The sequence below is a fragment of the Carcharodon carcharias genome, chromosome 1 (genome assembly GCF_017639515.1).
Source record: "Carcharodon carcharias isolate sCarCar2 chromosome 1, sCarCar2.pri, whole genome shotgun sequence".
Taxonomy (NCBI): Eukaryota; Metazoa; Chordata; class Chondrichthyes; order Lamniformes; family Lamnidae; genus Carcharodon; species Carcharodon carcharias.
Window position 1 is genome coordinate 172715242 of NC_054467.1, and position 25146 is coordinate 172740387.

The 25146-nt window shown below is 42.5% G+C and overlaps 2 protein-coding genes across 4 annotated transcripts in view; one reads left to right on the forward strand and one right to left on the reverse strand.

Moving 5' to 3' along the window:
• ndufaf2 (NADH:ubiquinone oxidoreductase complex assembly factor 2) overlaps positions 1–17943 on the reverse strand; it is a 188238-nt gene extending 170295 nt beyond the window's left edge. Inside the window, exon 1 of the mRNA XM_041195856.1 lies at positions 17725–17943. Within this exon, the coding sequence (XP_041051790.1) occupies positions 17725–17839 (115 nt within the window). The 5' untranslated portion in view covers positions 17840–17943. The remainder of the gene's footprint in view (positions 1–17724) is intronic.
• A 38-nt stretch (positions 17944–17981) lies between these two features.
• Positions 17982–25146, forward strand: part of ercc8 (excision repair cross-complementation group 8) — a 65911-nt gene continuing 58746 nt past the window's right edge. For all 3 annotated transcript variants that reach the window (XM_041195844.1, XM_041195827.1, XM_041195834.1), the window contains exon 1: positions 17982–18226. Coding sequence is in view for 2 of the 3 variants with exons in the window: in XM_041195827.1 (XP_041051761.1) it covers positions 18150–18226 (77 nt within the window). In the remaining variant the exon portion in view is untranslated. The remainder of the gene's footprint in view (positions 18227–25146) is intronic.

Below are 25146 nucleotides of genomic sequence, written 5' to 3' on the forward strand. Positions count from 1 at the left end.
GAAACTGAGCTGGACCAGCCATATAAATACTGTGGCTAAAAGAGCAGGTCAGAGTCTGGGAATTCTGCAGAGGGACAAATTGGAACAAAATCACTGTTCCTTCACTGTCGCTGGGTCAAAATCCTGCAACTACCTTCCTAACAGCACTGTGGGTGTACCTACACCACATAGACTGCAGTGGTTCAAGGCGGCGGCTCACCACCATCTTCTCAAGGGGAATAAGGGTGGGCAATAAAAATGCTGACATAGCCAGCGACACCCACATCCTGTGAATGAATTTTTAAAAATGTTTCATAGCTTTTCTAAATCACAACAGGGTCAATTTTATGGAACTACATTTTGTAAGATTTATCCCCACTGTTTACATACAGTGAAGCACCTAGATATTTTACAATGCTAAAGGCACTATATCAATTTATGGTTGTATTTTACAGATAGAGGTATTGTGCTAGCAATATCACGCTTTCTATAATTAGATGGTAGAGCCTTGTGTGCGATTCCCATTATAAGATCAATTGTAACACTAGATCCACAACTTCAAATTCCAATAATTTTCATAAAAATCAGATCCTGAAAAACAAACATGGATAGGATTTTAAATAAGCCAGTTTTCAATTTTAAGGTCCCAATATTGAGATGAACAGACCATGCATTGCTGCTGATAATTCATAAACAGCCTTGATATTAACTTGGAACATGAGTGCAATGGGTGGGTGGTTTGGGGGGCTGGGTGGCAGGCCAAGCACTAAGCTCACATGCATGCACCAGTGAGGAACCTCATGAGCCATGTCATTAGGCAGTAACTCGTGTCCCTCAGCAGCCACAGTGCCATATCACTGGGAGGGTAGAACATTGGAGTGATAGTACAATCAGACAGAATAAAGTCCTCCAAAACCTGAGTGAAATTTGTAACAGTTTAAAGAATCCAATAAATAAGCCAACTAATGTTCCACAGAAAGTATGCTAAACAACTTCAAAAGGACATTTTTCACTCACTTTTCAGATTTTCTTCCTATGAAATGCTAATATATCCCTTAGATTGTAACAGAAACTCTCTCAGCATAAGTATCATTGTTCAAAAATCAAAACAAACATTTTTACATTTAGACCAATATGACAGCACACATCCGTTACTTAATACTCATTCAATACGCACATCATGGTCTTCTGCAGTTTCCCATTCTGGTAACTTCCAAACCCATGCAACCTGAATTCCCTGGTCCCAACACAGTACCAAATGTGTCCTAAAAATGCAATTGAACAACAATTTGCAAGTATATTGTGCTTTAAACATGATAAAATACTTTGCAATGGATTACACTTGACAAGATGTCAAAGCCACAATTTTTTTTGCAATCATACTGTTGTTTTTAGGTGCTTGTAGGTACTCTGTAGTGCATAAACACCAAAAGAAATAACCAAATTGGAAGCAACAACATTGACATTTTGGCTGATTTAAAATAGGCGGCGTAACTGATGTGGACTATGCTACAACCTGTGAGAAAAACTGCACTAAAACTGTTATCAGTGTTCCTTTGTACAATTGGGGTGAAGCCACCATTCTTTTTGGCCTGGATTCTGCAGCCAGTGTCAAACCAAGGGCAATTGGACTGACTTCAAAGAGGCTGCCTACAAAAACCTAGTAGTAATCTCAATGGCAGGAATTTACCCTTTCTCCACATAAAGTAAATCTGGCATCAAATCAAGGGTGTTGACTGCAGCAGCAGTGATGTCAGCAAGCTGGTAGGCAACCAAATTGAAGTATTCACACGTAAAGCAAACAAGGAAAATAAAAGCACTTAAAATTCCTCACTTTTAATTTAAATTTTCAGATAAACAAATGATTGACTGTTTTTAGAAGTTAAAATAAAAGTAAATAGGCTTTATTAAAAGAATGCTTTTTAAAAAAAAAAGGATTTAAATCATTGAGGTGAAATTTCATATGCCATAGTTATAAGGTTAGCTTTTCAGGGCCAATGAGGGTGTTTAGCAGTAATTATGAAGTTAGTACACGGTTAAAAACCCAGTTGACCTTTTCAAGGGTTTTTACTGCAAAACCAACAGTGTTAGAGTGGAATTTCTGGTCAATTCATGATGTCAAGGGAGTTAGCAATCCGTGGTAATCTCTACAACGTACCATACGGAAAGCATGGGCTCACTGACAGCAATTATTGGATTTCCATGTTATTTTGCACATGCCCAAACTCCTGAAGTTTCTGTCAATTTCAGTGGAGTACTGACATCGAGAGCTGATCGTTTCACCATCGTTATCAAAGCAAAGTCTGGGCCAAAGTCTAATATAAGATATACCATTTTTGTCTCAAATGAAAAATGCCTTTTACTAAACAACTAAACCAGATGCACTGCTTCTTCAGGAGAAGGCATACCAGTGTGATGTTTTAACTTGGTAATACAAGTCCTCATATTTATATAGCGTTTTAACAAGGTAAAACATTTGAAGGTACTTAAAGGCCTGCAAGTTCAGTGTGGCTAGTTAAGTTGAACGTTACGTTGAAATAAACTATTTTACTGCATTAGTTGAGGTGCAGAACTACAGCTAAATAGAAAGAAGCCAGAGTACAAGTTACTGTAAATCATGGCATACAAGTTGGCTTATAAAATGGCACCATTTTACCCGGTCCCAAAAATCATGTTTTGCATATACGCAGCATATAAATCAACTGCCCCTTCTTAGCCATGACATGCTATACTCAGCCTGAATTTTTCATCCACAAATGCATGTTTTACTTACTAGTACCTTATAACTGGAGGCAAGGGATCAAGCAGGCGATATGGGCCGTATTGCTAAAATGTGCAGGAGTTTAAGGCACATCCACTCTTTGCATTGGATGCTGATGACATTTCAAAATCGACACCACCCAGATCCCTGCTAGTGGTTCACTTTTATACTTGACACATAAGTCCACCACCCTTGCAGTTTCACAGTAACTGTTTAAAATTTGCTTACTGAAGAAGTTTTATCTTTTCCATGGCTACAAATGGATCCACCTTGGACCTAGTAATAAAGTGCTATTAAGCCACCTCTGTTGAAATAGAGTCATTTATCACTTTAAGCACAACACAGCACGGCAGGAGGTTGAAGTAAACTTTATTACAAACTAATGGTTCCCTCGCTCAGATAATCATAGCAGGACGGAAGCAAAATAACAGCATCTGATTACCTGTTCTCACTTCTATGCAGAAACAAATGGAACATTCAAAAGTCTCCTTTAGGATTGTGATTCATCATTGATCTTGTGCAAGGTAAATGCTGAATACCTGTTTCCTTGTTGTAACCACATATATTAAAATAAACTATATTGCAAACAGCAAAACAAAAGGGGCACAGTATTGTTAAACAAAATAAAATGATTAACATGTCTGAGACACACAACAAATTGGATCAGGAAACATTTGTAAATGAAGCCAAACTCTTCATACATAATTAGCACTTCAATGTAGCAGTCTGTATTTTAACTGACTGATATGACATCGTAAAACAAAATGATAGGTCATGTGCCTAAACTTCTTCAGGACAAAATTACAGCCACTTGGACAAGTGTGGATTAAAGAAAGCCAGCACAACTTGTTAAAGACAAATAGTGTTCAACTCACTTGGGAGTTTTTTTTTGAGGTAACAGAGAGGGTCAACAAAGTAATGCATTTGATAGGTGGACAGCCAAAATGCATTCAATAAAATGCCATGTAATAGGTTTGCCAGCAAAGTTGAAGCCCTTGGAATAAAAGGGACAGTGGTAGCATGGATACAAACTTGGCTGGGTGACAGGAAACAGTAGTGGTGAATCGTTCTTTTTAGGACTGAAGGTATACAGTGAGATTCCAAGGGGTCAATACTAGGAACACTGCTTTCCTTGATATATATTAATGACCTAGGCTGGGTGTACAGGGCACAATTTCAAAATTTACAGATGACGCAAAACTTAGAAGTATTGTGAACTGTGAAGAGGATAGTGACAGACTTCAAGATGAAGTAGACAAGCTGGTTGAAAGGCCGCATGGCAAATAAAATTTAATTGATGGTAGTGTGATGAGATGTATTTTGGTAGGAAGAACAGGAGAAGCAATAGAAAGAAAAGAATACAATTCTAAAGGGAGTGCAGGAGCAGAGGCACCTGGAAGTATATGTAATCACTGAAGGTGACTGACAGGTTGAGAAGCAGTTAATGTGACACACGACTCTGGGCTTTAGAACAGAATTTATTGGATACCAAAGTTTCCAGCTCTGCCACGCGAAGAGATGGATCCCCACCGATCACGGCAGCACCCCAGCCATTTAAGACTACAAGGAGCTTTAATTGAGTGGAGATAGGACTTTCGCCCCTCACCTGGGAAGAGGTCTCACCTCAGAGAACCTCCGGCAGCTCTCCAGTCCCAGCAGTTACCAGGGCTGGGACTAAAAACAGTCCCCAGATTCTACGTCCTGGAGTCCAAGACCAAGTAACCAAGGGTCTCGCAGTGGGGAGGGGAGGTGAGGCCTAGGTGGAAGAGGGGAATGGGGGTCTTGAGGGAGAGGCATGTGTGGGAAGAAGCATCCATGGGCCACAAACGTTAGGATGGGGGAGAACCTCAAAATTGAGGCCAGGCGGGAAGCAGCCCTTAAGTGCCACCAAGGGCCTCAACTGGGGCGAGGGCAGGTGGCCACTCTCGGTCTCGTCTGCAATTTTACAGGGTCGAGCATGTCCGGGGTGGGTGGGTGGGTGGGTGGGGGGTCGGGGGGGGTTGGGGGGTGGTGGGGGGGTGCACAGTTGAAAGGCCATTCAGGAAACATTTTTACTCTATGGTCCCCCACCAGGCACTTTGCAGGCCAAGGGCCTGTAATATTGTATCCATAGAGTCAAAAGAAAAGAAATTATTGTGAATCTTTATGAAACAGTGGTTTGGCTTCAATGGAGTAGTGTGTATAATTCTGGGCACCACACTTTAGAAAGGATCTGAAGGCATTAGAGAAGGTGCAGAAAAGATTCACAAGAATGGCTCCAGGGGTGAGGGACTTCAGTTACAAAGATAGATTGAAGAGGCTGAGCTTGTTCTCTTTAGAGAAAGTTGAAAGAAGATTTGATAGAGGTGTCCAATATTATCAAGGATCTGGACAGAGGAGATAAAGAAAAACTGTTCCCAATGGTGGAAGGATCGAGAACCAAAGCACACCTGCAGAAAGCCAGCATGGACATGAGGGCTGACTGGCCTACTTCTATGCAGTAACCGTTCAATAATTCAATGACTCTATTAATGTTAACAGCATTTTGTGTTCTTTCTTCAAATTTAGACACATAAGGACTCAGAAGGCAGGAGCTAGTAATTTGAATACTGCTGCTACATAACAACTTATATTACTCCATGACAATGCCTCAGCCAATCAGAGCAGACTTGCCAATCCATCAGCATCCCTTTCTCCTGTAATATAAATGGTTGTAATTGTTTGAAATTGGCATGCTTGTGTTTGTCTTGATAAGTGCAAGACAAAAAGCTTCAAAACATGTCTCTCTTTTCAGCGATACTCAAGTTCTGTACTACCAAGGAACTAATAATTGGAAATATTGCTGAAAAAAAAGATGTTGTTGAAGCTTTTCATCTTGCACCCATCAAGCCAATTTGCAAGAATACCAAATATAAAAGGGAACAACAATTTATACTGAATGAGAAGAGAGTGCTGATTGGTTGGCAAGTGGACTCTGATTGATAGATACGTTGTTATGGAGAGTGCACAGTTAACTAATGACTGGCAGTTAACTGCCAAGCTTTGTTTAAATTCAAACCAGGCAGCTTGACTCTGATTGGTCAAGGCATTGCCCTGGGGAATGAACCAGAGAATGGCTGTCGCTTGTTTTGTTTAGTTGGAAAAGGCGCAATATGTGTACATGTTCTTTCAGTCTGCAAAAGACAGGGCCCTTTGTACTTGAACAAAGGAAATTATTAAGGCATGAGCAGAAAATTGGCTGAGGTACATTAAAAGGTACGAAGGTCTTTAAAGAATTCTTACATAGTTTACAGCAATTATACATTCCTTCAAGGCACAAAAACCCAAAAAATCAGTCAACCGTCAGTTAGTAAAGCAATTGATTAAGATTAAAAGAAAAAGCCTATAAAGTTGCCTGAAGCAGTAGTAAACCTGAGGATTGGGAGTATTTCAGAACACAGCAAAGGTGGACCAAGAAGCTGATAAAGAGAAAGAGAACAGAATTTGAATGTAAACTAGCCAAAAACAAAAACAGACTGTAAAAGCTTCTATAGGTATGCAAAAAAGGAAATGTTTGGCTAAGACAATTCTGAGTCCATTACAGGCAGAGTCAGGGGAATTTATATGTCACAGCCTGCCAACGCAAGAATGACCCATTTATTCTTACTCTGTTTTCTGCCTGTTAGCCAATTTTTAATCCATGCTAGTATATAATCTATCCCATGTGCTTTAATTTTGCAACATCCTGTGGAGGACTTTATTGAAAGCCTTCTGAGAATCCAAGTACACTACATCCACCGACTCTTCTTTATTAATTCTGTTAATAACATCCTCAAAAAAAACCTCCAACTGGTTCGTCAACCGTGATTTCCCATTCATAAATGCATGTTCACTATGCCCAATGGGGAATAGACAAATGACAGAGAAACTAAATGATTACTTTGTGTCGGTCTTCACCGAGAAAGATACAAGGAATCTCCCAGAATTAGAGATCCAAAGGACTAGGGAGAATGAGAAATTGAAGGAAATTAGTATTAGTAGGAAGGTTGTATTGGAGAAATTAATGGGGCTGAAGGTTGATACATCCCCAGGACCTGATATTCTACATCCAGAGAGTGTTGAAAGAGGTAGCTATGGATATAGTGGATGCATTGGTGATCATCTTCCAACATTCTATAGATTCTGGAATGTTTCCTGCAGATTGGAAGGTAACAAATGACACCCCACTATTTACGAAGAGAGGGAGCGAGAGAGAAAATGGGGACCTAGAGAACTGATGGCCTACATCAGTAATAGGGCAAATGCTGGAATCTGTTATAAAAGGATGTGATAATTGGATACTTAGATAATAATGACCTGATTGGGCATAGTCTATATGATTTCCTATTCATAAATATATGTTTGGCAAACCTGTTGGAGTTTTTTTGAGGATGTTACTAACAGAATTGATGAAGGGGAATCAGTGGACGCAGTTTACTTGGATTTTCAGAAGGCTTTCAATAAGGTCCCCCACAGAAGGTTGGTTAGCAAAATTAAAGCACATGGGATAGGAGATAATATATTGGCATGGATTAAAAATTGGTTAACAGGCAGAAAACAAAGAGTAGGAATGAATGGGTCACGCACTATAAGATTGGCACTATCGGCAACCTCGTTAATAGGGCCCCACACCATTTGCTCACTCTGCAGACTTAATGCTGAAATCGGGCACATCAGAGCCATCCTACAAGATAATGGCTACCCTGATCAGATCATTGCATGTATACAGTGAGCAAATTCATGAATTGGTCTACAGCTGCCACTTTCAATTCCAAAAAGTGCCCAGTGTACCTCAGATTACCCTGGAAGGGTAAAGTATCTCAAAAATTTGAGTAACAGGTGCAGCTAGCTGTTTCATGCTACTACTATGCAGTAACAACACAAGGGGTGGTTCGCCACTAACATAATGCTTCCACCAAGCCAAAAAGACATTCTGCCTTTCACAAATGAGTAATGTGGTATATGAATTTCAGTGCCGGTGTGATGCTAGATATGTAGGCCCTGTGTCCCAAAGAATGACGGATCGTATCAACAGCATGTCCCTTTGGCTGTTCGCAACAGGCAAGGTACTGACCATACACAACTCGCCATGCTTGCAAAACTCAGAACCTAGTGTCCAACATTAGGTGCAATTCCACAATTTGACAACATTTGCTAAACAACCCTGAGTGTCTTAGAATAACACTGACAACCAATTTAAGAACATCAGTTGAGTACACAGTGTGACTCACTTATGTGTGTCAGAAGCTACACATATTAATACAGGGCCTTGTCCTTTGCAGGCAGAAAGAACATGCACACACACTGCACTTTTTCCAACTAAACAAAATGGGCGATAGCCAGTCTCTGGTTCATTCCCAGGACAATGCCTTGATCAGAAGCAACCTGCCTGGTTTGAATTTAAACAAAGCTTGGCAGTTAACTGTCAATCATCAGTTAACAGGTGCATTCTCCAAGACAACATCTCTAACAGCGTCCACTTGCCAAACAATCAGCACTCTCTTCTCATGCGGTAGAGATTGTTATTCCCTTTACATTTGGTGTTCTTGTAAATTGTCCTGATGAGTGCAAGATGAAAAACTTCAACAGCATACCTTTTTTTCAGAAATACTCGAGTTCTGTACTACCAAACGACTATTTGAACTAATAATTCTTTTCATTCTGCCCACTCAATTTACTTTGATGAATCTTCAAAATCAATTTTAGCCTCTATAATTTACGACCATTATTATTCTAACTGACAGATTAAACCTTCAGTAAACAGAAATTCCATGGGTCAAATCTTCCAAGGAGTGGCAATCACCACCTGATCGCCACTCCACTCCAATCCCATTTACTTACCTTGCACTAGAGCTCCACATTTCTTGCCAGGTCAGGACGGTGTGGTGAAGTCATCTGGTGGTTGAAGGGGGTAGTCAGGTGGTCAGGGTGGTGTCATGAGGGGCTCATTAGTATAGTTACCTAGGAGTTAGAATTGGTTTTAATCCTTCTAACTTTTCCTGGGTCTGCTCAGTGAGTTGGAGCCATCCAAAGTCTCTGACTCAGACTCAGAGTTTCGCAGGGTTCCAGACACAGGTTAACTGCTCAATGGAAGTCGAAACTTCCTGGGCAATTCCTGTATATTCAGTGCATGGGGACATCTGAGGGGTGTCTTCCTCGGTGAACAGACACAAAGTAATCATTTAGTTTCTCTGCCACCCCAGTGTGTCTTCCAGGGTACGACCATCCAGAGACCGGAAGATCTGGGCCTATGTAGTGATATTCAGTTGGATGAATAGATGCAGATAACATAAGAACTAAGAGCAGGAGTAGGCAATTCAGCCCCTCAAGCTTGCCCCGCCATTCATTACGATCACGGCTGATCTCATTTTGGCCTCAACTCCAATTTCCCACCCTCTCCCCACCATAACCTTTCAACCCATTACTAATTAAAAATCTGTCTATCTCCTCCTTAAATTTATTCAGCAACCTGGCATTCACTGCACCCTGAGGCAGTGAATTCCACAGATTCACGATCCTTTGAGAAAAGTAATTCTTCCTCATTTCTGATTTAAATCTACCACCCCTTAGCCTAAAACCAAGGCCTCTCGTTCTAGAATGCCCCACGAGGAGAAACATCTGCTCCACGTCTACGTTGTCTATCCCCTTTAGCATCTTATATACCTCAATTAGATCTCCTCTCATCCTTCTAAACTCTAGTGAGTATAGGCCTAAACTGCTCAATCTCTCCTCATAAAACAAGCAACTTTGCTGTTACTCTGCTGAAATGGTAAATATGCAGCACAACCAAAATGCACACAGCATCAAAAGTGAAGACAGACCTTGAAGACAATAGCGAAGACAGCATCATTAAAATTTTCTAACCCTGATGTCAGATGATTTAGGACAGCAGGACAGGGAAAAAAATGCCAACACTATTACTAGGAGTAAGCTGGGGTGGATGAAGATACGTGGAATTGTTTGCTAAACATTCGGGTTAAATCTATTATATTAGCAATTTAACAACATAGCCCAATATTGTTGCACTATAAATTCAAAGAATAACATTGAAACTCATGCCCAGATGACTACTGTAGCAGACTAACCAATTGCCTTCTCACTGAAAAAATACCTTACTGACCGCTGTATTACCAAAACATGATGAAGCAAGTCGTCAAGAAAACAGCAGTACTCTTATCATGAGCACAGGCAATTGAAAGAACAAGTAAATCTATCTGTTATGAACATTTTCTTTCTGCCCAAGCCCCAAGGGCAAATTTGCACGCCAAGCTGATCTAGAAGTAAATTTTCTATGCACACTATGCTTGTTAAATATAAAACATGTACAACATGTTTATGTAATAATGTGAATGAACTATTTTTTGGGAATAACAAAGAGTTTAGAGATAATCAATAAAACACACAAATGGTTTGAAGTATGTCAGTAAGACATGTCTCATGAAAAACCAAAATGCGGATAGTGTACCTGCACCGGGAAGATAAATGAAGGACTAATTAGGGCGGAAGTAGACAGGGATATTTTACCATAAATTGAGAAGTGTCATATTCTGCTGCTACTGTGTACCTGTGCCCCTTGCAGTCACAAAATCTAGTTGCTAGTAAGTAAACTCAGGTGGAAGGCATTAACTGGGGTTTATCGGAACACATATGAAGAGACACTTATTGAAACTGTGGGGGATTTGAGTTAAAGTGTAAATGTTTGTAATGGTTCACTCAGTAAATAAAGGTAAGACTGAGTAAAAATTGACTCCAGTATCATTCTTAGCCAACTATTTTTCTGCAATTTAACAGGGTCAGGTAAAGTATCTTAATTGTTGTTCGGTTGGGAAATTTTGCAGGTAAGAAAATGCTTGGAAATTTCAAACTATAGGACAAAAGCACTGAACACCAAATCACTGACTTGCTTTTTTCAAACTGTGATTGCAGAAATCAGACATTCAGATTTCTGCATTAATAAATGTTTTATTGATATGCAATTGTAAATGACTTTGTAAGACAAGCAAATTTACATAAGTATGGTGGACCAAACTAACATTTTCTATCTGCCTTTGGATTTTTCTTTTGAAAATGCTGCCATCTTCTGGACAGAAATGCCGTGTTTATTACAGTGGAACAGAATTCATAGATTTATTCCTCCTCATCCATCATTCAAATTAGCACAAACAATGAATAATAACACTATTGATGGAAAATATGCTCCTGTGTCTTTTATGCTACCAGAAATACAAACCATATTGCAATAGTATTTTCAGTATACATTCTGAGAATAAGAAAATTGATAAACTCTGCATTTGGTTAAAAGTCTTCAATGAGACTTTTCAGTGGGAAGGACCACAGGCATGATGCATATTGAGCTGTGCAGACAAGGAAATCTGGATCCTTCACCTCAAGCAACACAAGGAGCCTTACAATCAACCATTAGATCCTTTATAAAAACAAAAAAACTGCGGATGCCGGAAATCCAAAACAAAAACAGAATTACCTGGAAAAACTCAGCAGGTCTGGCAGCATCGGCGGAGAAGAAAAGAGTTGACGTTTCGAGTCCTCATGACCCTTCGACAGAACTTTTACGCAAGTTCTGTCGAAGGGTCATGAAGACTCGAAACGTCAACTCTTTTCTTCTCCGCCGATGCTGCCAGACCTGCTGAGTTTTTCCAGGTAATTCTGTTTTTGCATTAGATCCTTTGGGTTAGAGAGAAGAAAAAGCCACCCATCTAAATAGTCCAGTGATTTTTTTTAATCTATTGGTTCATGGGATGTAAGCATTGCTGACAAGGTACCGACACCAGATGGACACCAGTGGTTCAAGAAGGTGGCTCATCACTTAGGGCTGGGTAATAAATGCTGGCCTAGCCAGCAATGCCAACATCCCATGAAAGAATTTTACAAAAAGGATCAATTGTAATTTTCTTGGATAATAAGAAATACTGGTCCATCTGACATGGCGATCCTTGACCTGGAAAAAATACCAAGAAGAAGCAAGTTAAGGAAGCCATGTGGCCAAACACAAAGGAGAGCTACAAGACAGGAGGGCTGGAAACAGAAGGTGATGAGCACACAGATGCAGACAGAAAGAGAAGCGGAAGTGCTAAGAGGAATTGAGAAGGTTCCAGAAGGAAGTACACTATGCAAGGAAGACTGCACGGGTGGAACCCTGTATATATGGAAGCTGCCGCCTGTGGAGAATCAGGGGTAACTCTTGGAAGGAAAGGGACTGGAAGACCTGGAAGACTTGGAAGACCTATGTAGCTGAAACAGGGACCTATAGGCAGAGTGGACTGCCTACCAACACAGTGAGATGGTCTCTGTTGTATCTGCTATCCCATGGGTAATTTATAGTTCTTAAAGACCATGATTAATCTGTTAATTTATGTTTACTTTACAATATCATGGGAAAACAGGTTATTGAAGCAGCAGCTAGCATGACATCCAGTGCACCCCATTTCTCTGGTGCAACCATGGAGATGCTAATAAAACAAACTAAAAGAAAGCAGGTCCTTTTCCACTCCCATGGATGGCAGGTGCTCCATTAAATTAGCCAGCAAGAATGTTGAGTAAATCAATGCCATCACACTGTTCCAAGGACCTGGCTACATTGGAAGGAGGAATATTAAAGATCTCACCAGGATGGGCTGTGCATCACTCACACTTGCATCATTCACACTCTCTGTAGAGCACAGCACCACCCTATTTGAGCTCCAAATCAACTATTCTCTGTCCCATTTCCCATTCCTCTCCTCCAATTACAGACAACAGAAACTACTGCATTCAAAATGATTTCTCTCTCATCCACATTTGCTGATTTTTCCTCCATACTAAGGTCAAAACTGTTCAACAGGTCATATTCTAACCCACAGCCATTCATTTTGCAGGAGGTGAAACAAGGCCAAATAAAAAAGTATGAGAACAGGAGGAGATCCAGTACACTGCTAACTCTGCAAAGATTAAGGACACAGCCAATAATGGCACTGGCAAAAGTGATCAGGCAGAAAAGCAGATGGCCTAGCTGAATTTTTGGACAGCATTCCTTCCAATGGTGCTCTCTCTTAGGATGACGATATATCTGCACCCTTATCACCCTCGCAATCTTAATGCCAACCTCAGCAGGCATCAAGTTGCTGCAACTGAGACCTCTCAGTCCAAATTCCGTGAAGTCACCAACCACAAACATCTCAGAGCCCTTGAATGAGTCACATCAGCCATCTACCACTCATTCTTAAAACCATGGGTGGAGCAACTCCTAGGAGCATCATAGGATGCAAGTGATCACTGAGAACAGGCAATAAAAACTCTCATTAGGGTGGTGATTAGAACTTGTGTAACTAAGTAAAATCATATTCCTTTTTGAAATAATTATGTGCAGAGACTATTCCTGTCATAGCTGGTGATCCTGCAATGTTACTTAACAAGAATAACAACAGATGCATAGAAACTAGGAGCAGGAGTAGGCCATTCGGCCTTTCGAGCCTGCTCCGTCATTCAATGTGAGCATGGCTGGTCGTCTATCTCAAAGCATATTCCCACTTTCTCTCCATACCCCTTGATGCCCCTAATATCCAAAAATTTATCAATTTCTTTCTTGAATATACTCAGTAACCCGGCCTCCACAGCTCTCTGTAGTAGAGAATTCCACAGGCTGACCACCCTCTGAGTGAAGAAATTTTTCTCATCTCAGGAAAGTTATGTCCTGTATCCTGAGACTGTGGCCCCTGGGTCCAGACTCCCCAACCAGGAGTAACATCCTCCCTGCATCCAGTCTGTCTAGCCCTGTTAGAATTTTATACGTTTCAATCAGATTCCCTCTCAATTCTTCTAAACTCTAGTGAATACAGGCCCAGTCAAACCAATCTCTCCTCATACGACAGTCCTGTCATCCCCGATATCAGCCTTCGCTGCATTCCCTCTATGGCAAATATATCCTCTCTTAGATAGGGAGGCCAAAACTGCACACAATGCTCCAGGTGTGGTCTCACCAAGGCCTTGTATAACTGCAGTAAGACATCCCTACTTCTGAACTCAAATCCTCTTGCAATGAAGGCCAACATACAATTTGCCTTCCTGATTGCTTGCTGCACCTGCCTATTTACTTTCATTGAATGGTGTACAAGGACATCCAGATCCCTTTGTACATCCACATTGCCCAATATATCATCATTTAAATAATACTCTGCCTTTCCGTTTTTCACACCAAAGCGCATAACTTCACATTTGTCCACGTTATAGTGCATCTGCCATATGTTTGCCCGCACCAACAATGTTAGTCTTTGAGTTCATGCAGTTTAATCGAGAGTGGAAGGACTGGGACAGATGTTAGACATGACGGTTAACGCAGGAGAGCAGCTGAAATATGCTTCAGCAAGCTGAAGATTTCTGGCTACAGGCAGGTGTTGAAGCCCTCTCAGTTGCTTGTGATCCTCTCATGATCAGTGTCTTCTGCCTAATCATGTTGAAGGTTCAGTAGCGGCTTGTAACAGTTTGAGCCTGTACTTTGATCACTTTATCAATACAACGGCGTTACAGCAAAAATACCTCTATAAGCACAGACATTTTTATCTTTGAAAACAGTTGGGGAGGTTCATTACTGGCATTATTATCCAACCTGATAGTCCGCAACAAGAAAAATCAAGAAATAGCAGTAGGTTATTCAGCCTTTAAACTTATTCTGCTATTCAATTAGACAATGGTTGATCTGAACCTCAACTCCATTTATCCACATTTCTGAATACCCTTGCTTAACAAAAGCCTATTAATCTGACTCTTGGGAATTGATTCAGCATCCACAGCCCTTTGGTGGAGGGAGCTCAATATTTCCACGAACCTTGGCGTAAAAAAAAACTTCCTAATTTCACTCCCAAACGTCTTGCTTCCTTTTTATTAGTCCTTTACTTTGGATTCCCCCAGTAGAGGAAATAATTGCCCTTTCTACCCTATTGAATCCTTATTTCATTCCTAACAACTTAATCACCCCATAATTTTCTAAACTCAAGGTTATGTAATCTGTTCTCATACCCCTTTTGAGTCCTGGTGTCATTCTGGTGAATCTGCATTATACCCCCTTTAAGGCCAACATAACTTTCCGGAGATTTTATGCCAAAATTGAAGTGTTCCAGATGAGGTCTGACCAAAGCTCTGTACAACTGAAGTATCAATTCCTCACTTTTGTATTCCCATTTATTTGACCATAAAATGTTTTGTGGGTCTCTGTTGGTAACAAAGTAATACAAAAGAAAACGGAGTGTAATTGCTGCAGTGTTTACTTTCATTGGGGAGCCATCTACAGGTCAGTTAACATCCAAGCACCCAAGTCCGGAGTGAAGTTGAAAACATCATTCGACAGCTGAAGAACAAAAAGGCCTCTAGAGTAGATGGAATCCCTGCTGAAATTCTTAAACATAGCGGAGTTACACTCTTGGCACGGTTGCACAATCTCATATCTCTCATCTGGGAAGAGTGCCTGGCGGAGGATGTTGGGGACACTTTGGGCATGACTATATTCAAGAAGGGAAACAAGTCAGATTGCGGTAACTACACAGCAATCTCCCTGCTAACTGCCACAGGGAAGATCATTGCAAGGATCCTTCAAAATCGCCTCCTCCCAGTGGCTGAAGAGTCCCTTCCAGAGTCGCAATGCAGTTTTCCTCCAAAGAGAAGCACCACAGATATGATCTTTATTGCACAACAAATGCAAGGAACAGCACCAACCAGTGCACATGGCCTTTTTCAGACTCACAAAAGCCTTTGATTCTGTCAACCTCAACTTAAGGAGCACCCTCCTCAATTTTGGCTGCCCTCAAGTTTGTCGCCATGCTCCATCTACTCCATGATGACATGCAAGCTGTCATTGCACCAACCCTCCTCCATTTTCCTCACCGTGATACTGCACCTCACCTCTAGCAAATTACCCACAGGCAGAGATAATCTACCAGATAGCAGAGAAACTGATCAACCGACATCGCTTTCAATCCAAAATCAAAATCACTTCAACTTTCAGTATTCAGAAAACATTTTGCATATGCTCACTCAGAAACTGAGGTCATTGATGACTCCTCCTCTGGAGCATATGAGAAAATGGGTCTTTCACTCAGCACCCAGAAAACTAAGGTCCTCTTTCAACCAGCTTTCACAACACAATCTCCTCCGATCAATTAAAATTATCCTGGAAAACGTGGGTCATTTTCCATTTCTTGGGAGCTTCCCTTCAACAAAGGTAGATATGGACAACGAAATTCATTATCACTTCCAATGTGCCAGCTCAGCATTCGGCCCACTGGAGGAGAAGTGTTTGAGGACCAGGATATCAAACCTGAGACTACGGTGCTGGTGATCCCCATGCTCCTTTGTGCTTCAGAGGCTTTACAGCAAGCTTTGGAGAAGTACCACCAGCAGTACCTTCACAAGATCCTCCAAATCTGCTGGGAAGAAGTGTGGTCTAACAGCAGCATCCTCTCCCAAGCCAACATGCCCAGCATTGAGGTGCTAATCACTCAAAACCACACCCACCATACAGCACACATCGTTCTAATACCTGACACCAGACTCCTGAAACAATTGTTCTACTAGGAATTCAGTCACAAAAGGAGACTCCCAGGAAGGACAACGCAAACACTTCAGGGATGCCATCAAAGCATCTATAAAGAGATCAAACATTCTCCCCAACTCATGGGAGTCCCAGGCTTGTGACCAATCAAAATGGAGAAGGTTCATTTAGGGAGGCACTGAACAGATCGACAGGCTTCAATGGGGACACAAACAGGCAAAGTTGAGATGATGGAGAGAATGCACAAACCTCCAAACGCCTTATCTATCTGACCCTTCAAACCGTCCCATAAATACTGTGGCTACAAGAGCCGGTCAGAGACTGGGAATTCTGTGGTGAGTGACTCACCTCCTGACTCCCCGAAGCCTGCTCATCATCTACAAGGCACAAGTCAGGAGTGTGATGGAATACTCTCCACGTTCCTGGATAAATGCTGCTCCAACAACACTCAAGAAATCAACATCATCCAGGACAAAGCTGTCTGCTTGATCAGCACCCCTTCCACCACATTAAATATTCACTCTCTCCAACACTGATGCACAGTGGCAGCAGCGTATTCCACCTACAAGATGCACTGCAGCAACTCACCTAGGCTGCTTCGACAGCACCTCCCAAATCCACGACTGCTACCACCTAGAAGGACAAGGGCAGCACCATATGGGAACACCATCACCTGCAAGTTGCCCTTCAAACCACACGCCATCCTGAATGGGAATTATATCGCCGTTACTTCACTGTTGCTGGGTTAAAATCCTGGAACTCCCTTCCTAACAGCACTGTGTGTGTACTTACACCATATGGGCAGCAGTGGTTCAAGAGGGCAGTTCACCACCACATTCTCAAGGGCAACTAGGGATGGACAACAAATGCTGACCTAGCCACTGACGCCCACATCCCATGAAATAAGAAAAAAATCATTGTTACTCTGTCTCTTACCACTCAACCAATCACCAATGTATGTCACTGGGTTATAATAACTCCTTCTGCAGAACCTGATCAAATGCCATCGTGAAATCCATACGTCCATAGACACTCACCTAGCTAGTGATCTCCTGAAGAGGGCTTGGCACATCAACTCGTGCATCTCATCTCTAAGCTGAGGAACAGTAGGGATTTAAAATTTGGAGTGAAGTGTGGAAATTTAGACTTTTGCACGTGGCTTATCTGAAGGGTTGGTGAAATTATAACAAGACAAACAACAAATTATGGAGCGTTTCCTGAGCGCATCTCAAGATCGCTCACAAGTCAGTAAAATGTGAACGACATTTCAAATATTTCAATTCCTCTAAAATTGAACTCCATCCCAGATCCTGCTGGGAGGCACCAAATTTCACAAACTGAGGATGAGACATTGAACGTTACAATAAATCCATACTTAATGCCGATCTGGTCACTGCAGAGGGTTTCGAGCAGAAAACCCACACTCGCGATGACAGTAATAAATACTCACCAGTCCAGTTTGTCTGTTGAGGAATGTAATAATACTTGTTTCCAAACTGATCAGTCCCCATGTGATGTTTAACCAGCCCAAACATTTTCCGCAACAGCGAACGGACTTGATTCATTGCCGTCTCGGACCCGAACAGGCGAGATTTTAACCTACATCCCAAACTTCTGGAGTTTCTTCTCTGCCCTTCCCAGCATCGCAGGGACCTATTGGTGCGTTGGAATATGACAACCAATCAGAGACTGGCTCTTGGCGACGTCCCTTTCTCTCCCAACATGGCGGCACCTGTTGTCATGTGAACGGTGGGTGCCAGTCTAGCTGCGGTCGGAGGCCGCTGGCTTTTTCACCGTCTGCCTCGGGTGTCATGTCAGCGGATGCCTGGGTAAGACGTCCGCTGGTTTGATGTGGATGACCGGGGCCTTACGGCGATGCTCGCTCTTTTGGCAGCTCGTCAGAGCGGCTGTGATGAGCCTCTGCGGGTGAGGAGAGCCGAGTCCACTAGGAGGTAAGTGCTGGGTGGACCGAGTGTGACTGTTCTTAATCCTCAATTCCCACAACCCAAAATCACGCGGACTAACAAAGCTGCGCTAAAAATAAAAAACTGCGGATCCTGGAAATCCAAAACAAAAACAGAATTACCTGGAAAAACTCAGCAGGTCTGGCAGCATCGGCGGAGAAGAAAAGAGTTGACGTTTTGAGTCCTCATGACCCTTCCACAGAACTGAGTGAATATAAGGAGGGGTGAAATATAAGCTGGCTAAAGGTGGGGGTGTGGTTGTAGGGACGAGCAAGCAGTGATAGGAGCAGATAATCAAAAGAAGACACTGACAAAAGAACACAGAGGTGTTGAAGGTGGTGATATTATCTAAATGAATGTGCTAATTAAGAATGGATGGTAGGGCACTCAAGGTACAGCTCTAATGGGGGTGGGGTGGAAAGACTAGCAGGGTATAAAAGATTTAAAAATAATGGAAATAGGTGGGAAAAGAGAAATCTATATAAATTATTGGAAAAACAAACGGAAGGAGGAAGAAACAGAAAGGAGGTGGGGATGGAGGAGGGAGTTCAAGATCTAAAGTTGTTGAATTCAATACTCAGTCCAGAAGGCTGTAAAGTGCCTATTCGGAAGATGAGGTGCTGTTCCTCCAGTTTGTGTTGGGCTTCACCACGTGTCTGTCCTTGGCTTGCTGCATTGTTCCAGTGAACCCAGCAGTAGCATGAGCCCATTTAGAAACAAAGTTGGATGGATGTTCCAAACCGCTTTACACTCAGTTAATTTCTTTTGAAATGTGAAGCAAAGTTAACGTTTCAATTTGCTGACCTTTCATTGGAACTGGTAACAGAGAGCCGTGAGAGGGGTGGGAGGGAAAGAGCATAGGATGGAAGGCAAGAAATAGGATGGGTCTAAAGGAAGTCTAAATTAAAATAACAGAATCATCACCAACTGTTGTTCAAGAACAAAAAAGGGGGGCAGAGGTTATGATTTGAAATTGTTGATCTCAGTGTTGTTAGGAAATAGGGATAGTTTAAGTATGTGTTTGTATCTGGATTTACGAATTCCTTTAAAGTTTAAGTTGGATTTGTATTTCTGTATCCATGTGTTAAAAGAGGTCAAATTGAGTTTTAGTTTCACTTTAAAAGGTTGCTTGCATTTCTAATGAGGTGTTTACGTGTTTACGACTGCTATAAGGTAATGGTAGACACATGAGTAGAAAAACAGTGCTGTTGCCTAGTGACATACACATAGAAGAAGAAAGACAGCAGTTTGATTTGGAAGCTGTTGGAGTTCAGCTGGTTCTGGACTTATTGCCAGGAAAGACTGTAGCAAAGGGGACAGATAGAAATCACAACTTAATTACTTCCGGAAGCATTGTAATTTTGGGAAATGTTGTGATAAGGAGTTGATTATTCTGGACTTGTGTCAAGGGCGATAGGGATATCAGAACAAGGAGGTCAGAATAAAAAGGTCTTTACCTTTTTATTTGTTCATGGGATGTGGTGTCACTGACTAAGCCAGCAATTATTGCCCTTGAGAAAGTGGTGGTGAGCTACTGCCTTGAACTGCTGCAGTGCCTGTGGTGTAGGTACACCCACAGTGCTGTTAGGGAGGGAGTTCCAGGATTTTGACCCAGTGACAGTGAAGAACGGTGATATATTTCCAAGTCAGGATGGTGAGTGACTTGGAGGGGAACTTTCAGGTGGTGGTGCTGCCCTTGTCGTTCTGGATGGTGTTGGTCATGGGTTTGGAAGGTGCTGCCTAAAGAACCTTGGTAAATTCCTGCAGTGCACCTTGTAGATGGTACACACTGTTGTCATTGTGCATTGGTGGAAGAAATGAATGCTTAAGGTGGTGGATGAAGTGCCAATTAAGTGGGCTACTTTGTCCTGGATGGTATTAAACTCCTTGAATGTTGTTGGAGCTGCATTCATCCAGGCAAGTGGAGAGTATTCCATCACACTCCTGACTTGTGCCTTGTACAGGCTTTGGGGAGTCAGGAGATGAGTTACTTGCCACAGGATTCCTAGAATCTAATCTGCTCTTGTAGCCTCAGTATCTATATGGCTATAATAATAACAAAAAAACTGCGGATGCTGGAAATCCAAAACAAAAACAGAATTACCTGGAAAAACTCAGCAGGTCTGGCAGCATCGGCGGAGAAGAAAAGAGTTGACGTTTCGAGTCCTCATGACCCTTCGACAAAACTGTCGAAGGGTCATGAGGACTCGAAACGTCAACTCTTTTCTTCTCCGCCGATGCTGCCAGACCTGCTGAGTTTTTCCAGGTAATTCTGTTTTTGCTTTTGATCTATATGGCTAGTCCAGTTCAGTTTCTGGTCAATGGTAAACCCCACAATGTTGTTGATAGTGGGGGATTCAGTGATGGTAATGCCATTGAATGTCAAGGGGTGACAGTTAGATTCTCTCTTGTTGGAGATGTTTGTTGCATGGCACTTGTGTGGCGTGAATGTTACTTGTCACTTGTCAGGCCAAGTCTGGATATTGTCCAGGTCTTGCTGCATTTGGACTTGGACTGCTTCGGTATTTGAGGTGTCAGAATGGTGCTGAACATTGTGCAGTCATCAGTGAACATCCCCACTTCTGACCTTATGATGGAAGGAAGGTCATTGATGAAGCAGCTGAAGATTGTTAGGCCTAGGACACTACCCTGATGAAGTCCTGCAGTGATGTCTTGGAACTGAGACGATTGACCTCCAGCAACCGTAACCATCTTTCTTTGTGCTAGGTATGACTCCAACCATTGGAGGGTTTTCCCCCTGATTCTCATTGACTCCAGTTTTGCTAGGGCTCCTTGCTGCCACACTTGGTCAATTGCTACCTTGATGTTAATGGCAGTCACTCTCACCACACTTCTGGAGTTCAGCTCTTTTGTCCATGTTTGAACTAAGGCTGGAACGAGGTCAGGATCTGAGTGACCCTTGCAGAACCCAAACCAAGTAGCAGTGAGCAGTTTATTGCTAAGCAAGTGCATCTTGATGGCCTGTTGATGACCCCTTTCATCACTTTACTGATGATCAAGAATAGACTGATGGGGTGGTGATTTGTCCTTTTTGTGTACAGGACATACCTGGGCAATTTTCCACATTGCTAGGTTGATGCCAGTGTTGTAGCTGTACTGGAACAGCTAGGCTAGGGGCTTGGCAAATTCTGGAGCACAAGTCTTCAGTACTGTTGCCGGAATATTGTCAGGGCCCTTAGCCGTTGCTGTATCCAGTGTTTTCAGCCATTTCTTGATATCGATATAGGAGTGAATTGAATTGGCTGAAGACTGCCACCTATGCTGCTATGGACCTCAGGAGGAGGCCAAGATGGATCATCCACTCAGCCCTTCTGCTGAAGATTGTTGCAAATGCTTCAGCCTTTTTTTTTTTGCACTGGTGTGCTGGGCTCCCCTGTTTTTGAGGATGGGGGTATTTGTGGAGCCTGCTCCTCCAGTGAGTCATTTAATTGTCCATCACCATTAACTACTGGATGTGGCAGGACTACAGAGCTTATATCTGATCTGTTGGTTGTGTAATCACTTAACTCTGTCTATTACTTGCTGCCAATGCTGTTTAGCATGCAATTAGTCCTATGTTGTAGCTTCACCAGGTTCACACCTCATTTTTAGGTATGCCTGGTGCTGCCCTTGGCATATCCTTCTGCACTCTTCATTGAATCAGGGCTGATCCCCCAGCTTGGCAGTAATGATAGAGTGGGGGATATGCTGGGCCACGAAGTTACAAATTGATTACAATTCTGCTGCTGCTGAAGGCCCACAGCACCTCATGGACACCCAGTCTTGAGTTGCTAGATTTGTTTGAAATCTAACCCATTTAGCATGGTGGTGGTGCCACACAACTCGATGGAGGGTGGATTCAACTTCATGGAAAATTATGAAAAAACGGAAAAGAAAGGAGAGCTCAGGAAAGGCTATTAAAGTCTCCAGAACACAAAATAGGACAGAGTGTTTGGAAAGGGCTAGAAAACTAACTTCAAGCACATCAGATAAAGGGACAACAATGAGAAAGGGGACGGGAAATACAGGACTGAAGGTGTTGTATCTGAATGCACACAATATATGAAATAAGGTAAGTGAGCTTGTAGTGCAGATTGAAATTGGCAGGTATGATGTGGGGCATCACGGAGACATGGCTGCAAGGGGATCAGGACTGTGAGCTAAATATCCAAGAATATACATCCTATTGAAAAGATAGGCAGGTTGGCAGAGGGGGTGGGGTTGCTTTGTTAGTAAGAAATGAAATTAAATCGATAGCAAGAAATGATGTAGGGTCAGATGATGAAGAATCTGTGTGGGTAGAGTTGAGGAACCACAAAGGTAAAAAATACAAATTATGGGAGTTATGTACAGGCCTCCAAACAGTAGTCAGGATATGGGGCACAAGATACACCAGGAGATAGAAAAGGCGTGTAAGAAAGGCAAGGTTACAGTGATCATGGGGATTTCAATATGCAGGTAGACTGGGAAAATCAGGTTGGTAGTGGATCCCAAGAAAAGGAGTTTGTGGAATGTCTACGAGATGGCTTTTTGGAGCAGGCCCACTAGGGAACAGGCAATTCTAGATTTAGTGATGTGTAATGAGGCAGATTTGATAAAGGAGCTTTAAGGTGAAGGAACCCTTAGGAGGAATTGACCATAATATGATAGAACTTACCCTGCAATTTGAGAGGAAAAAGCTGGAATCAGATGTAACGGTATTACAGTTGAATAAAGGCAACTACAGAGGTATGAGGGAGGAGCTGGCCAGAACTAACTGGGAGATGAGCCTAGCAGGAAAGACAGTGGAACAGCAATGGCAGGAGTTTCTGGGAGTAATTTGGGACACCCAGCAAAAATTCATCCCTAGGAAGAAGAAGCATACTAAAGGGAGGACGAGGCAGCTATGGCTGACGAGGGAAGTCAGGGACAGCATAAAAGCTAAAGAGAAAGCATACAATGCCACGAAGAGCACTGGGAAACCAGGGCATTGGGAAGCATACAAAGACCAACAGAGGACAACTAAAAAAGAAATAAGGAGGGAGAAGATTAAATATGAGGGTAAACCAGCCAGTAATATAAAAGAAGATTGCAAGAGTTTTTTTTAGATATATAAAAGGGTAAGAGAAAGGCAAAAGTGGACATTGGGCCGCTGGAAAATGATGCTGGAGAAGTAGGAGTGGGGAACAAAGAAATGGCAGAGGCACTGAATAGGTACTTTGCGTCAGTCTTCACAGTGGAAGACACGAGTGACATCCCCAAAGTTCTAGAGAGTCGGGGGGCAGAGGTGAGTATGGTGGCCATTACCAAGAAGAGTGCTAGGAAAACTAAAAGGTCTGAAGGTAAATAAATCACCCGGACCAGATGGATTACACCCCAGAGTTCAGAAGGAGATAGCTGAAGAAATAGTGGAGGCGTTAGTGGTGATCTTTCAGGAATCACTGGAGTCAGGGAGGGTCCCAGAAAACTGGAAAATGGCTAATGTAAGCCCCCCTGTTTAAGAAGGGAGTGAGGCAAAAGTCGGGAAATTACAGGCCGATTAGCCTGACCTTTGTCGTTGGTAAGATTTTAGATACCATTATTAAGGATGAGATTTCAGAATACTTGGAAGTGCATGGTAAAATAGGACAAAGTCAGCATGGTTTCATCAAGGGGAGATCATGCCTGACAAATCTGTTAGAATTCTTTGAGGTGGTAATGAGTAGGTTAGACAAAGGAGAGGCAATGGATGTTATCTACTTGGACTTCCAGAAGGCCTTTGACAAGGTGCCGCACAGGAGGCTGCTCAGTAAGATAAGAGCCCATGGTGTTAGAGGCAAGGTACTAGCATGGATAGAAGATTGGCAGTCTGGCAGGGGGTCCTTCTCAGGATGGCGGCCGGTGACTAGTGGAGTTCCGCAGGGGTCAGTGTTGGGACCACAACTTTTCACTTTATACATTAATGATCTAGATGAAGGAACTGAGGGCATCCTGGCTAAGTTTGCAGATGATGCAAAGATAGGTGGAGGGACAGGTAGTATTGAGGAGGTGGGGAGGCTTCAGAAGGATTTGGACAGGTTAGGAGAATGGGCAAAGAATTGGCAGATGGGATACAACGTAGGGAAGTGTGAAGTCATGCACTTTGGTAGGAAGAATAGAGGCATAGACTATTTTCTAAATGGAGAGAGAATTCAGAAATCTGGAGCGCAAAGGGACTTTGGAGTCCTAGTCCAGGATTCTCTTAAGGTTAACTTGCAGGTTGAGTCGCTGTTTAGGAAGGCAAATGCAATGTTGGCATTTATTTTGAGAGGACTAGAATATAAAAGCAGGGATGTGCTGCTGAGGCTTTATAAGGCTCTTTTTAGAATATTTAGAATATTGTGAGCAATTTTGGGCACCGTATCTCAGGAAGGATGTGCTGGCCCTGGAGAGTGTCCAGAGGAGGTTCATGAGAATGATCCAGGGATAAAAGGCTTAACATATGAGGAACGTTTGAGGACTCTGGGTCTGTACTCAATGGAGTTTAGAAGGATGAGGGGGGATCTGATTGAATCTTACAGAATACTGAAAGGCCTGGATAGAGTGGACGTGGGGAAGATGTTTCCATTAGTAGGAGAGATTAGGACCCGAGGGCATAGCCTCAGAGTAAAGGGAAGACCTTTTAGAACAGAGATGAGGAGAAACTTCTTTGGCCAGAGAGTGGTGAATCTATGGAATTCATTGCCACAGAAGGCTGTGGAGGCCAGGTCATTGCGTGTATTTAAGACCAAGATAGATAGGTTCTTGATTGGTAAGGGGATCAAAGATTATGGGGAGAAGGCAAGAGAATGGGGTTGAGAAACTTATCAGCCATGATTGAATGGCGGAACAGACTTGATGGACCGAATGACCTACTTTCTGCTCCTATGTCTTATGGAGGGTGTCCTTAATGTGAAGACGGGACTTCATCT